The following is a 13,415-nucleotide window of genomic DNA, read 5'->3' on the forward strand; positions in this document are numbered from 1 at the left end:
ATGATAAAACCATAACCATGTTTATATCCTCTAATATTATTTTAGGTCATCTATAGGATAATGAAATTGCATAATTAATTAGTACACTTTGTGGAAGCGAGTATTAAAAAGCACATATTCTTTGAGTGCTTGGGTTTACAATGCAATGGGTTTGAAGCTGAAATGGTCACTATGCGTCAAGGCAAAAGGAGAAAGAACAGTAAAGGTCTTGCACATCCTGGCTCGAAAGTATGTTAGTGTCTGCCCTTGTGGCGCACCACTCGGTGCAAATCTCCACATACTGATTGGCTTTGTCCTCTTGGCATCTCATCAGCGAATGATGTAAATGCACAGCAGCAAGTGGTGACAGGGTATACTGTCTCCCTATGTCCTCTTTTGTCTTTCTCACCATATTGTGCTCCCATCTGTGTCACATCACTAACAGCTTAGGTTTACATTACATCACTGACAGCGTGTATCTGTGATGTACAACCCTGAGTGGATTTCAACGTGTTCACACAATGGTGAACTTTTATTTTTTGCATTCTTTCACATATTCAAATTCTACACCACTATAGTAGCGTTTTAATGTAAATTTTTTTTTTTTACATTGATCACATCATTTACATTTTTGAAGAATTCATTCCATCTTGATTTATTGCTTGCGGTCATGAGTGATATCTTTCATACTTTCATTTTTACTTGCATTCTTATTTGATTCGTTCTTGTTCGTGTGCTTTTTTTTTTTTTATTGTTGTTGCTCTTGTTAATCTGAATTTCCTGCTTTTGTGCCTTTCCCTTGGTTACTTTCTTTTGTGCTTGATTTCTTTTTTTTTTGTTGCTTGCAAGACTATTTTTATTCTAAAACTATTACAAAAACTCTGTTTTCAGTCGAACCAGCTGACACACTAGATTAAATATAGGCTTGTCTTAAAATATTTGCATTACACAGTACACAGTCGGTTTACCCGTGGGGTCAGAATGACTTGATAGGAGAGCTTCTGAAACCTGTTTTTAATGTATTCTCTTTTATTTAATATTATTCCATCTTGTCCTCAGTTTTTCACCTGTATTCGTGGGGATGTTTGACACGGTCACAAAGCAGCTTTACAGAAATAAATAGACTGGGAAAATTCATTCTCAAAGGCGCTGATGGTAACAGGGAAATCTTCCTGAGGTCATATTAGGGAGAAACCTTAAGGGGAACCAGACTCAAAAGAGAACCCATGCTCATCTGTGTGACCTCGGATTTTTTTTTTTTTTATATAGTTCTGTCATGAGATCTATTTAAATCAAGTTATCAACTGTTAGTTTTTGGCGATTTGAAGTACAAAATTGTTTGGGGCAATTATAGTCCTAACACATCATTGTAGCAATAGCTGCTCTAAATAGTTAAAAGTTAACAAGTAACCGACTTCTCTATATATACAGCCATTAACATTAAGCTCTTATCTCAGAATGTGTAAAACATACAGAGGTGACTCCTGCAGTCTTGCGATTGTGTTGACCGTAACCTTTAAAGTTGGTGCATTGATGTGAGTATTTGGTTTAAGAGCAGGATTATTTTCCAAACTATGCTCTAATGAGCGTTGTCTTTTACACAAAGGCATGGAGCTCGGCTTCTCAGATGAAGGCGGCTTTTGTAATTCGCCGAAAAACAAAGTATTACACTCCCTGTACAGTGTGGTCATTTGTACTGTTTACTTATGCATGTTTCCTTGCACTCTAGGTCAACCATGGCCTTCCATGCGTGTGCATCATCACGCAACCTCGTTAATGGAGTTTAATTATCAAGCACTATTATAGATGTGACTAAGTAGGTCAAATATGTTAGGGTTGGACATAAGATATGCAGATGTTTGTGGGAGGGTTGGGTAACCATGCCCTGTGTTATTGGTTGTTCTGGCATTTAAATGATTAGAGCGTTATGTACTTTTTAAAAGATATTAGCCTTAATTATGTTCTGTGTAATTGTTTCTTATTGTACATGTGCAAATACAGAACAGCAAGTTGTAAGATAAATTAGAGTGTGGTGTTATTTCAGAATATTGACATTATTTTGTTTTGTTATGGACCACCGTTGTGGGATTCTTTCCATATAAAGAGACAAAGCATTAGGACAACGACAATGATTTCCCACTGGTTAGATGTCAATATGGGTTACTGACAGACTGTGGAGCAGTAAATATTAACCTAAAACTAGGAGATATGTCAGAATAATCAGTAATATAATGTAATATGGTGTTGAAATAATGAAATATTTAATAAAAATATCGGAATAATACGCTATTAATGAAATATTATGTCAAAATAAGGACAGTAGAACATTATGACCGGTGCATGAATAACGCTGATTATCTCTTCATCATGGCACCTGTTAGTGTGTAGGGTATATTAAGCAGGATATTTTGTCCTCAAATTTGACGTGTTTGAAGCAGGAAAAATGGGCAAGCATAAGGATATGAGCAAATTTTGACCTAATTGTGACGTCTAGACTACTGGGTCAGAGCATCTCCAAAACTGCAGCTCTTGTGGAATGTTCCTGGTCTGCAGTGGTCAGCATCTATTAAAAGTGGTCCAAGAAAGGAACATTGGTGAACCGGTGACCGGGTCGTGTACAGTCGAGGCTCGCTCATGCACGTGGGGAGCGAAGGCTGGTCCGTGTGGTCCGATCCAACAGACGAGCTCCTGTAGCTCAAACTGCTGAATAAATGGAGGCTGTTGATGCTCGATGGGTCAGAACTGTTTTAGCAGCAAAAAAAGTTCCAACACAGTATCAGGCAGGTGGTCATGATGTTATGCCTGATTTAGTGTAGGTGCAGGTGTTTCTTTAATGGAAAATGTTTTGTTTGTTATTAAGTTTGTAAGTGAAGCCTAATAAACCTGCTATGGTTAACCTGTAGCCCTGCACAGGAGATGAAAGCGTGAGGAAGTCGAATGCTGGCTGTGTGACCCTCTGCTGTAGATGTATAAAGATTTCTTTGAACTGACAGGTGGTTAATGGAAAGGCATTAAAGCCTTCTGATAAACTGTATATAAAATCACCAGGTTTTAACATTTGTTTGTGGAGCACTAAAACCTGTAACGTGTGAATATAAATTCTGGTCCATACGTCATTTTCAAATGAAACCAATACATTTTGTTTGTTCAATAAGTGAAAACAAGTGGAAACGTCATCATTTTCAGAGAATTTTGGTTTTGGCAAAAAGCCTATTGCCCTTAAGCATAACAAATCGACAAACTTGCATGCTGGTCCTAAACATTGAGATCATTGCCTCACGTGAGTTCAGCAAAAGAGGAAATGACTCCAGGTATGTGCTGCTTTTTATAGTGCTGCTCTGCGACATTCCACGTCTCATGCAGGTAGACATTAGGTTCTCTAACTCAAACTTGCTCAGTCTTCTTCCATGCAGCGATGAGAAAAGGAGGTCAGTGTTTACAGCTTACATGTACGGAGAGAGAGCCTCCTACAATGCACAGGTAAACATTACTATTCACCAGTCTCGCCAAGTGTGTCGGTGAACTCGTACAAAGCATTTGTCGCTAGAGGAATTTTGCTTATTGTGTCCTTTACAAAGGACGTGCTTAGATAAGGATTTGTGCTGAATCCCAGTTCTTGATAGTTTAACTTAGTTTTATGAGGTGTTGCTCAAATTTTCTTGCTTCTGATAAGGAAATTGCATTATGTCATTAATCACAGTTTGAAGTTTATATGATTTTCTTATGTGGTAGGTATATTTACGTTGTAGACCTTCGGTCTGAGATATATTTTGACAGTTTACAGAATACATTGGTGATTTTTGACTAAAGGATGTTTATGCTCATTTAAAAACCTTTAATTCGCCTCTTCCTTCTGTAAAAATATTTAAAATATGCTAATTACTTACTGCACAAATATCCATATACTAGTTTCACCAGAGTTGTATGAATGGATTTGTACATAGCAGTACTGAATCACATAACAGTTTGGTTGGTTTGTACTGGGATGTGCATCGTTGTAGGATCTCGAGTACAAATCACATAGTTAATTGTGCTGTTCTTTGTACGAATGATCATTTGGTTTTGAACTCGCTCACACCACAGGGACTCGATTGCAAATTGCAACAAGCCGTATTGAGGATACAGAATTTGCATAGTGAATGTGTGGAGTTAGTGTGAACAAGCTCGAGAAAGATGTAGAGGCTGAAGGAGGTTTACACTTGTCAAATACTTTGGCTTGAAGTGTTAATGTAATGAATTGAAAGTGTAAACAGTGCTTCCTCTAATGATCTACAGGCATAAAAATAGGAATTCTGGTTATATCTATGTATTAGATTTTTTTGTGATACATACAGTTAGGACAGTGACACAATCTTCATGATTTGGGCTACGTGAGCCACCCCGTCGGATTTAAAAATGAAACAACTGAGGTGCAATTTAAGGGCAGACTTTCAGGTTTAATTAGAGGGGTTGAACAAAAATATGCTATTAAACATTTAGGGATTGCAACCATTTTAATACAGAGTTGACTCATTTCTGGGGCTCAAAAGTTATCAGACAGATTCACTTCACTGTAAATAAAATTTTCATTTTTGATACTTTGTTGAGAATCCTTTGAAGGCAATGACTGCCTGAAGTCTTGAACCCATGGACATCACCATCTGCTGGTTTGCTCTTTTGTGATGCTTTGCCAGGCTTTTACTACAGCTGTTTTCAGATATTGCTTGTTTGTGCATCTTTCTGCCTTAAGTTTTGTTTTAAGCAAGTAAAATGCATACATGCATTTTTTGCCTTAAAAAACTCCTAGGTTGCTTAAGCAGTATGGTTTGCGTCATTGTCCATCTGTACTGTGAAGCGCCGTCCAATCAGCTGTGCATCATTTGGCTGAATCTAAGCAGAAAGCATTTCTCTATACACTTTAGAATTAATCTGTCTGCTTCTGTCTTCTGTCACATCATCATTAAACACTAGTGACCCAGTGCCATTAGAAGCCATGCATGCCCATGCCATCACACTGCCTCCACCATGTTTTACAGAGGCTGTAGTGTTCTTTGGATCATGAGCTGTTCCAAGCCTTCGACATACTTTCTTTTTTCCGATCATTCTGGTACAGGTTGATCTTAGTTTCATCTGTCTGAAGAATGCTGTTCCAGTACTGGGCCAGCTTCTTTAGATGTTTTTTTGGCAAAGTCTAATCTGGCCTTTCTATTTTTGATTAATGGTTTGCAGCTTGTGGTGAACCCTCTATATTTGCTCCCATGAAGTTTTCTCTTTATAGTAGACTTAGATACTGATACACCTAATTCCTGCAGAGAGTTCTTCACTTCGGTGGGTGTTGTAAAGGGGTTTTCCTTCACCATGGAAGGAATCCTGCAATCATCCACCACCGTTGTCTTCCGTGGACGTCCAGGCCTTTTTTAGTTCCCGAGCTCACCAGTGCACTCTTTTATTTATTTATTTATCTTTTTTCAGGATGCACCAAACTGTTGATTTGGCCACTCCTAACATTTCTGTATCTCTCTAATGGATTTCTTCTGTTTTCCATCCTAATGTTGGTCTGTTTTACTTCCATTGAGAGTTCTTTTGACTGCATGTTGGGATTCACAGCAACAGATTCCAGAAATGCCACACATGGAATCAATTCCAGACCTTTTATCTACCTTTTTAATGATGATTGATTAATGAGGGAACAGCCCATGCAGCCCATGAAATGAGCTTTTGAGGCAATTGTCCAATTACTTTTGGTCAATTTAAAAAGAGGCGGCAACAAATTACCCTCAAATTACAGCAGAGAGTCTGCACTTTAAGCACATATTAAAAATACAGTTATATAATTATTATGTTTAAGTAAACAGCTAAAATAACAAAAACTTGTGTCACTGTCCAAATATTTCCGGGCCTGACTGGAATTGTATAGAAGCCATGGGTTAAAAGGTATCATACGCTTAATGCTTATGCTTCGATTTTTTTTTTCCTAATCCACACTATGAAGTAAAGAGAGTGGCTGCAGAAAGGTATTGCTTCATCAGAGAAAATGGAAATATTTGTATTCTGGGAAAACACTTGTATCTCAGAATATATCAAGTGCTGTTGCAGTGAACAGCTGCACTGCATTAGGCAGGAGACCGCAGGTAATCATAACAATGCTTATATTCAATACAGCAGCATCTGTCTCGTGATACTGCATGCATTCAACCATTTTCTAAACAAGAAATTAAGTAGGTAATCAAGCAACTGGATTTTCAGACACGTTATGGTGAAATAATACAGTAACAAAGGAATCACAGCTGGATAGAGAGATGCATGTTGCCATGCAAACACACAGACTGACAGCCCAGAGAAAGTGTATTAATGTCAAGTAACAAACAGCAAAATGCACCAATGCGAAATACATAAAAAAAAATGTTAATTTATAATCTGCTCCATTTTTAGCGCATATGACACTCAGTCTGACACCCCTGCATGGGTAACAAATCTCACGCTACGAGAGATATCTAGCTCTTAAAAAAATTATGAACAGATGCCAAATTAATCTTTTCGTTGAACATGGGTTAGATAAGAAAATAGACATAGCATTGAAATAATACATACACACATTTCCTGGGAAATACTTAAGAAGTTTAAAACATTGAATTTTAATGAACCTTCCTAGAATAGGATACAAGTGAATTTTCCAAAAAAACATTCTCCAAACATCACCTATTTGCACCATTGGAGGGATTTTGGAGTCATTCTGAAAATTCTTGGCTATAAGTTTAAACTAGATTATGATGCAATCTTTTAGTAGGATAGAAAAATGTTATTTTAGAGTACATGTAATTTAATCAAAAGCTCACTCATATATTTAATTTAACTTATTAAACACAATATTTTATTTTTTTGGCTCCATGGACTGATAGAATCTCAGAAAAATGTATTGTGATGAAATCTATTGTTACATTTTAATGTCATAGTGGACATTGGAAAGAAACAAAGCACTATGGAACACAGATCTTCTTGAAGTGAAACAATATATTTAAATATATTTAAACAAGCAACCTGCTGCTCCGAGCATCAGTTCCACTTGTTGACCCAATTATGTTTGAACATTATCATACCTTAATGGGAAGTTCTCATGTAGGTCCCCTGGTGGTCTAGTGGTGAGAATGCGGCGCTCTCTCCGCTGCGGGTTCGATCCCCGTTCAGGGAACTACTCTTAGTGCTGGTCCCAAGCCCGGATAAATATGGAGGGTTGCGTTAGGAAGGGCATCCAGCGTAAAAACATGCCAAATTAAACGTGCGGAGGATCCACTGTGGCGACCCCTAATGGGAGAAGCCGAAAGAAATGGGAAGTTCTCATGTATTATGTGACCTAGCGATATATTTGCATATGCCAAAGCATATTAAAGTTGTGGATTTACACGACAGTCTTTTCCTACATCCCTAATCAAATCAGGAAGTATCAGGGACCGTGTAGATTCTCTCCTTAATGTTAAAAAAGAATGATCCTAGCTACTGCTATACTAAGCGAAGATCGTCTTTTTAACATAGAAATGAAGTTCTTTAGATGCATTAATACGTTCGACAATAAAGCTTTTCACAGTAACTGGCCAGTTAGCAAAGACATGTTTATGGTGGCTTTGACCTCAGCTCATGGGATCCGAAATTGAAAGCTTATTGCGGTCAAAAACCCATTTGTCACCAGCTGACTACTATTGCTCATTTCAACCACAGAGATTCAAATGCATTTGTGACCAGGCTGAAGGCTAAACCCGAACAGCTCTAATCATTATTGTTCCATCATGGGTTAACGAGTTATTAAAGTTGTGTGCGGAATTGTCCATAACCCTGTCCTAGACTAATCATCTTGAGTCCCAGCCTCACTTTAAAGCTGTATTGATCGATTTTGTAGGCCGTCCAGCCTTTAAATCATTTTTAAGCAATACTTTGTGCTCTCACAGTGCTGCCTAATGCTCTAGACCTAATGAGCAAAGGCCAGTGTAAAGAATACCAGGCATGGTGGCTATATTTATTCAGTGTGGCCTGTCATTAAAGGTTTTCCCCAAAGCAGTGCTATAAATGCCACTTGTCTCCTTTTGTGGACGCCATGTGGTCTACTTTGTCTGCTTGATTATTTGAATTGGCAAATATTGGTGTCCCTGAATGCAGATATAAAAGTGCTCCCTGTTCTGGGATGTTATTTAATAATAGCCGAGTCTAATCAGAGGCATCGTTCAATAGGTGACGCATGTATAAATGAAGGAAACGCAACTTTCTGTTGTCCAAAGCTCAAAAATGCTTCATGGAAATATTTCGGATACTTTCTGTATGACCGAGTAGAACACCCAAATGAGTCATAAGAATGTTGCTTTCAAACGCACCATAATTTGCTTGAAAAAAATGTCAATAAATGCTTATGGTTCTGTACTCATTATGCAAGTCACACTCTCTTGAAATGTAGTATATGCCGTCATAGTTTTAAGGCTTGTAATGACTTTGCTTTAGCCATATAACCTGTATCATAAAACCATATAAGTTCAGTGTGTTTCTGGTTATCTTTATGACTCATTAGTGATGTCCTTTCTTTCACACTGAGTGAAACTTGGAGCAGTTTTTTTTTTCGAGCTCTTTAAAGCATCTTTGTGTAACATGTGTTTCTTATTTTAGCTACAGTCTAGTTGGGGTGGTTGACATACCTTTCTGATCAAATCATCTCGAACTCCTGATTTCATTCATGCGCCTGCAAATAGTTGAGAAGGTTTTTGTTTTACGAATCAACCTTTCCTCATTTGACCATTTTGCAGAGACGTGCCAGGGTCAGCAGTTTGGCTCTCTGTTTTGATTTTATCAGCACTGAAGTGGATGCCTATTTTAATCAATAAGGAAAATGGAAAATGTTTTAGTCGATTAAATAAATGGCCAGAGAGGCCATATGGACATTGCTTTGACTGGAAAACATTTCCAAGTGCTTCGTCAGAGTGTTTCAAACCTCTTTTCTTTGACTTTCTTAAAAAGTTGCTGAAAGACAAAAGTTTTGTGTACATGTTATGTTTGGATGTTGGCGTTTTGCAGCATGGCGCTTGTGTTTACATTCTTGGAGGAATTGGGTCATGATTTTTGAGGGATCTTCAGCTTTCCTCTCTGGTTTAAGCAGCCTTACAGGGCTGAACCACCAGAACCATGATTTCAGTTTAGTCCTCGTTCCTGTTTTGCCACAGTGCAATTCAGCTTTTTAAAAATGTATTACAAGGGATAATTCGAAATCGTATACATCTGCCGATATTTCTTCTGCATAGAGTTGTTTTCCTTGAAAAAGGGGATGTGTACATATGTGTGTTTGTTTTTTTGCCTGAGCGGATGTCATTCGGTACGTATGCAAAACGCGTTGCGCAATGCCAAAATTTCCGAAAGCCGCATCGTTATATTTCGTATTTTTAATAGAACGTTTGTTCTCCGTTTGTTTGTCATGGTTCGCTCTAAAAGGTTTGTTTTGAAATGAAAGTGTGTGGAGTTATGAATGGCTTTGCTGATTACCTACATATGGGACTGGTTTTCCAAAATTACACTCATTTCACTGCTCTGGTTTGCTGAACACCTCCTCACATCTAAATTGGCCTTGATTTTTAGTTTCACTGTGAAGGGTTCAAGAGAGCACTTGGCATAAACAGTGAAACAACGGGCATTTAACTCCTTTAACTCCCTTCCTTCTAAAGGGAAGTAGTAGGCCTGTAAAGACTGAAACAGGGAGTGGCTTCTATCAGAGAGCGAGCGAGGGAGAGAGAGGGAGAGAGAACAGGATAACGTAAAGGGAGAGGGAGGGGTGGACCAAACAGAGAAGGACTAGGGGGGCAGGGAAGGAAGAAATGCGTGTGCTGGAAAGTTGTTTGCCTCACATGGAATTAGATGGATAGATGGAGAGAGGTATTTGGGAGGGGAGATGAGTTTAGGTTACACACAGAGTTCCTGCTGTCACAGGAGGAAATCCTGAGATTGGGTCAGTTGAGCCTCATCGTATCTGTTTCTGTTCCTCTCTGTAGCTCTCGGTCTTTTTGTTTTTTTCTTTTTCCCTCCGTCTTTGTGTTTTAAGTGCCTTTGATTTTATGATCTACATCTCGAATCAGAGCAGACTACCCCACTCTGATGCCCTTCCATGTCCTTCACAGCTGGATGAGGCACTGAAAGGTAATCCGCGTTTTCCGCTCAGACGTTAATTGGAGTCTGTTTTTCAAGGGGTATTGATTCTTTAAAGCTGAAACATCAGAGCTAAAAATATCTGTAACTGTAGAAGACAGTTTAGATGAATTTCAGAAGAACTTGCAATGGTCTCTGTTTGTTTTCATACAATCATCTGCTTGCAGAGGTGCTTGTCTTGCAGTTTCCCTGGCTTTCCTCAGGATTTGTGCCAAGCCAAATTCTTTATAAGTCAGGAAGTCAGACTTATGTTCTGTTTCCATGCTCATCTGGTGCGGCAGCATTGTATTGGATTTAGATCCATTGTATTGCATATAGCGATCTAGTATGTGTCTAGATATTCCAGGTTCTTAGTTAGAATATTAAATACACACCCACCCACAATTTTTATATACACTCACGCCGTTCTACCAGGGGAGAATTAATAGTCAATCACTGATTCTGAGTGTTAAAAATGCAGGCAGGTTTTTTTTTTTGCTATTGAAATGTAAGCTTGAAAATGCTAACCTGGCATGAACATCACATAGATAGTATATGGACATTAATTTATTAATGCAATTAGGGGTGTAGCCCTCACGACATAAGTTAACTTTGTTTAGAATTTTGTTTTCACGTTAAAACTGATGCTTAAACGCTGTTTAGTGTAATCCTAGTGAGGTCTGGGCCAAATCTTATGGTAATGTGTTCTCCATGTTTAACTATATAATAAATATTTTTGAAACGAATTTTCAATAATTGTTTTTTTTTAGGTTTAAAGTAAAAGATTACGTTCTACTTGCATCATCAATCAGTTATCCGAGCTTGTGCATAACACGGGTCAGCATAAACAGAACCATTCTTCAAAAACCTTCTCTTCACTAGCATGTTCATTTATTTTTCTTTTAATGGCCACTGCTGTATTAGTGGCTCTCTTGTCGGTTTTTGTGTAATCCTGTGTTATATTGGTAGCTTTTATAATAATATAAGCGTGTTCAGTTTCTCACACTGAGGGTTTGATTGGAAGTTTCTGACGGAGCAAAGGCTGAAGTTGTTGACTCTTTGGCTAGATTGGTACTTGATCAGCCTTCATTAAGGGCAGACCTGATACATATTTGCATGACTTATTTACAGTAAATAATATCAATCATGTATTCTCTACTTTTAAAGCTTAACCAGAAGACCCACTTATTCACCAAAGCCTTTGTTCTATAGTAGAGGGTGTACTTAGTCTTCTGCTTTTTAGCGTGTATTTGATTTGTTGTGTTTTCATGCCTGTTTTATTTTTATTCTGTTTTAGTTCTTTCGATTTACTTCTTTCCTTTATGATATTGTATATTTTATTACTTTTATATTAACTCTAATTTTATTACCGTTTTGCACGTTGCCTTTTGCACTTTGTTCAGCACCTAGGCTTTACCTGGTAGTTGTTAGGTGCTATATAAATAAAGATTGAATTGAATTGAAATCGGATGTAAATATGCACCAGGTCAGGCGATCTAAACCCGAGAACAAAGTCAGTAATGGCAAAAATCATGACAATTATTGTCTAGTGTAAAGTCGGTTTAGGCAGTGTGTCTATGTCATTGATTGCCTCCTGATAGCAGGTCATCCAGAGGTTTCAGTGATATGTGTAGAGCATTGTGTAGAGGAACTTTTGTTTTTAACTCATTAGTGAACTCATTAGTGGATATGCCTGTGCTTTTCTTGAAAGGCTGATGGATGCATATGTCTATTGTACATTACAGTGAATACATCTTTGATTGTCTACTTTAGTGAGCACAAATGCAACTGAATGATGTTCATAATGCATAATAGTCTCTGTTTCCTTTTCTAAGTGTGGTTATTACTGGTTTGCTTGTAAAACCATACTGAGTTCCAGGACCAAATTATAAAAGGAGGAATCTGCCTATTAGATCTGATAAACACTGCTGAAGGTCTTGTCTTCTGAGATGGACACATTTATAGGCATGTAGAAGTGAGAGATATATGTTTTTATCAATAGAGAAGTCAATATTACTGCTCAGCCAACAGCATCTTAGATTTGCTGATGTGTCAGATTTGACCCAAACCAGCTATTGTGCTAGTTGTAGGAGTTTTTATTGTATTATTAATTATTTAAGTTGTAATTAGTGCTGCAAAGTGATAGATTGAGTGATTGGGCTTTAAACTCTTAAACTCTTGAAACTTTGTTTTCAAGCCTGCATGGCATACATGCATGACTGAGATTCCAAAGTATGTTGATTTTAAGTAATAAAACTTGTCGGAAGCTGATGCCTCTTAGGGAATTCGGAGGCTATCAGAATAGAGTTCTCTTAACACAGGAGGCATCTTGTATGGTTGTAATCAATAACATCCTCTAAGTGAAGTCTGCTTCCTGGCAGAGAAACGGAGAGAGCGAGTGAGAGTCACCGCGATAACAGTTCATAGTCAGCTAGTTTTCCATTATCAATATTTCAGTAGGAAAGTTCAAAACTCAATTGAATAAGATTGCAGATTTGCATTCGGAGGCTTTTTCGGAGTTATAATGTTTAACTTTTTCTTCTAAAACTACTGAAGATTGGAGGTAGAAGATCTGTTGCTTTGATGCTTTTGATTGAGAGCTGTAATCTAGAAATTCCACATTGAAAGGGTTGGGTTGGTCTGTCATCCTTCTACCTCCATTTCTCCTCCATTCCAGCAGCTGCTGGCAGATATGAAGTGTAGAGGTCTTTGTGGTGTCACTAGCTCTTTCATCTCGGAGTTCTTCAAGGACTCAAGGTATCGTGAAATTAGATGGCTGTACTGGCAAAATGGACATCCTGTATGAACTGCAGCAAGCTGAGACTTTGTCTTTTTGATATTGGGCTATGTGCTGCTGGGTATAATGTGTAATTCTGTAAACATCTCAGCGTGTCTTTATACTCAGATTCTTTCTATAGTAACTGCTAGGTAATGCTCTAACATTTACACCTATACACTAAGTCACAGTATCTACTATGTAGTCTGATTTGTTGTGTATCATTATGTCTCTTGGTTCATTTGCTTAGAGAATGGATTTGAGACATTTTTGGGAAACATTTTTTTTTTTATTAGGAAAGCACAGCATCGGGGGTTAGTGAGGATGAATTCGGCAGGCGCGATGCCACCCTCTCCTCCTGAACGCTCAGTGTCCCGAGACTCTCAGGATTCCATGGAGGATTATTGGAGTGAAATGAGGAACATTGAAGAGGATTGCCAAGGAGGCCAGGAGGAGATGATGGAGAAGGGCAGCATTGATGGTGAGTGTAGACCACTGTACATGAACCAACACTTTACCAAGATTTTATCTT

At 38.1% G+C, this 13,415-nt stretch overlaps 1 protein-coding gene across 4 annotated transcripts in view; it reads left to right on the forward strand.

Moving 5' to 3' along the window:
• arhgap28 (Rho GTPase activating protein 28) overlaps positions 1 to 13,415 on the forward strand; it is a 30,795-nt gene that overhangs the window by 1,780 nt on the left and 15,600 nt on the right. Inside the window, exons 1-2 of one of the 4 annotated variants that reach the window (XM_046846825.1) lie at positions 3,329 to 3,459; positions 13,180 to 13,364. In XM_046846825.1, the coding sequence (XP_046702781.1) occupies positions 3,395 to 3,459; positions 13,180 to 13,364 (250 nt within the window). In that variant the 5' untranslated portion in view covers positions 3,329 to 3,394. Of the gene's footprint in view, positions 1 to 3,328; positions 3,460 to 9,782; positions 10,120 to 13,179; positions 13,365 to 13,415 lie in introns of those variants that run through there. The other 3 variants (XM_046846826.1, XM_046846827.1, XM_046846824.1) reach the window with 3 other exon arrangements.

The sequence above is a fragment of the Silurus meridionalis genome, chromosome 4 (assembly GCF_014805685.1).
Source record: "Silurus meridionalis isolate SWU-2019-XX chromosome 4, ASM1480568v1, whole genome shotgun sequence".
NCBI lineage: Eukaryota > Metazoa > Chordata > Actinopteri > Siluriformes > Siluridae > Silurus > Silurus meridionalis.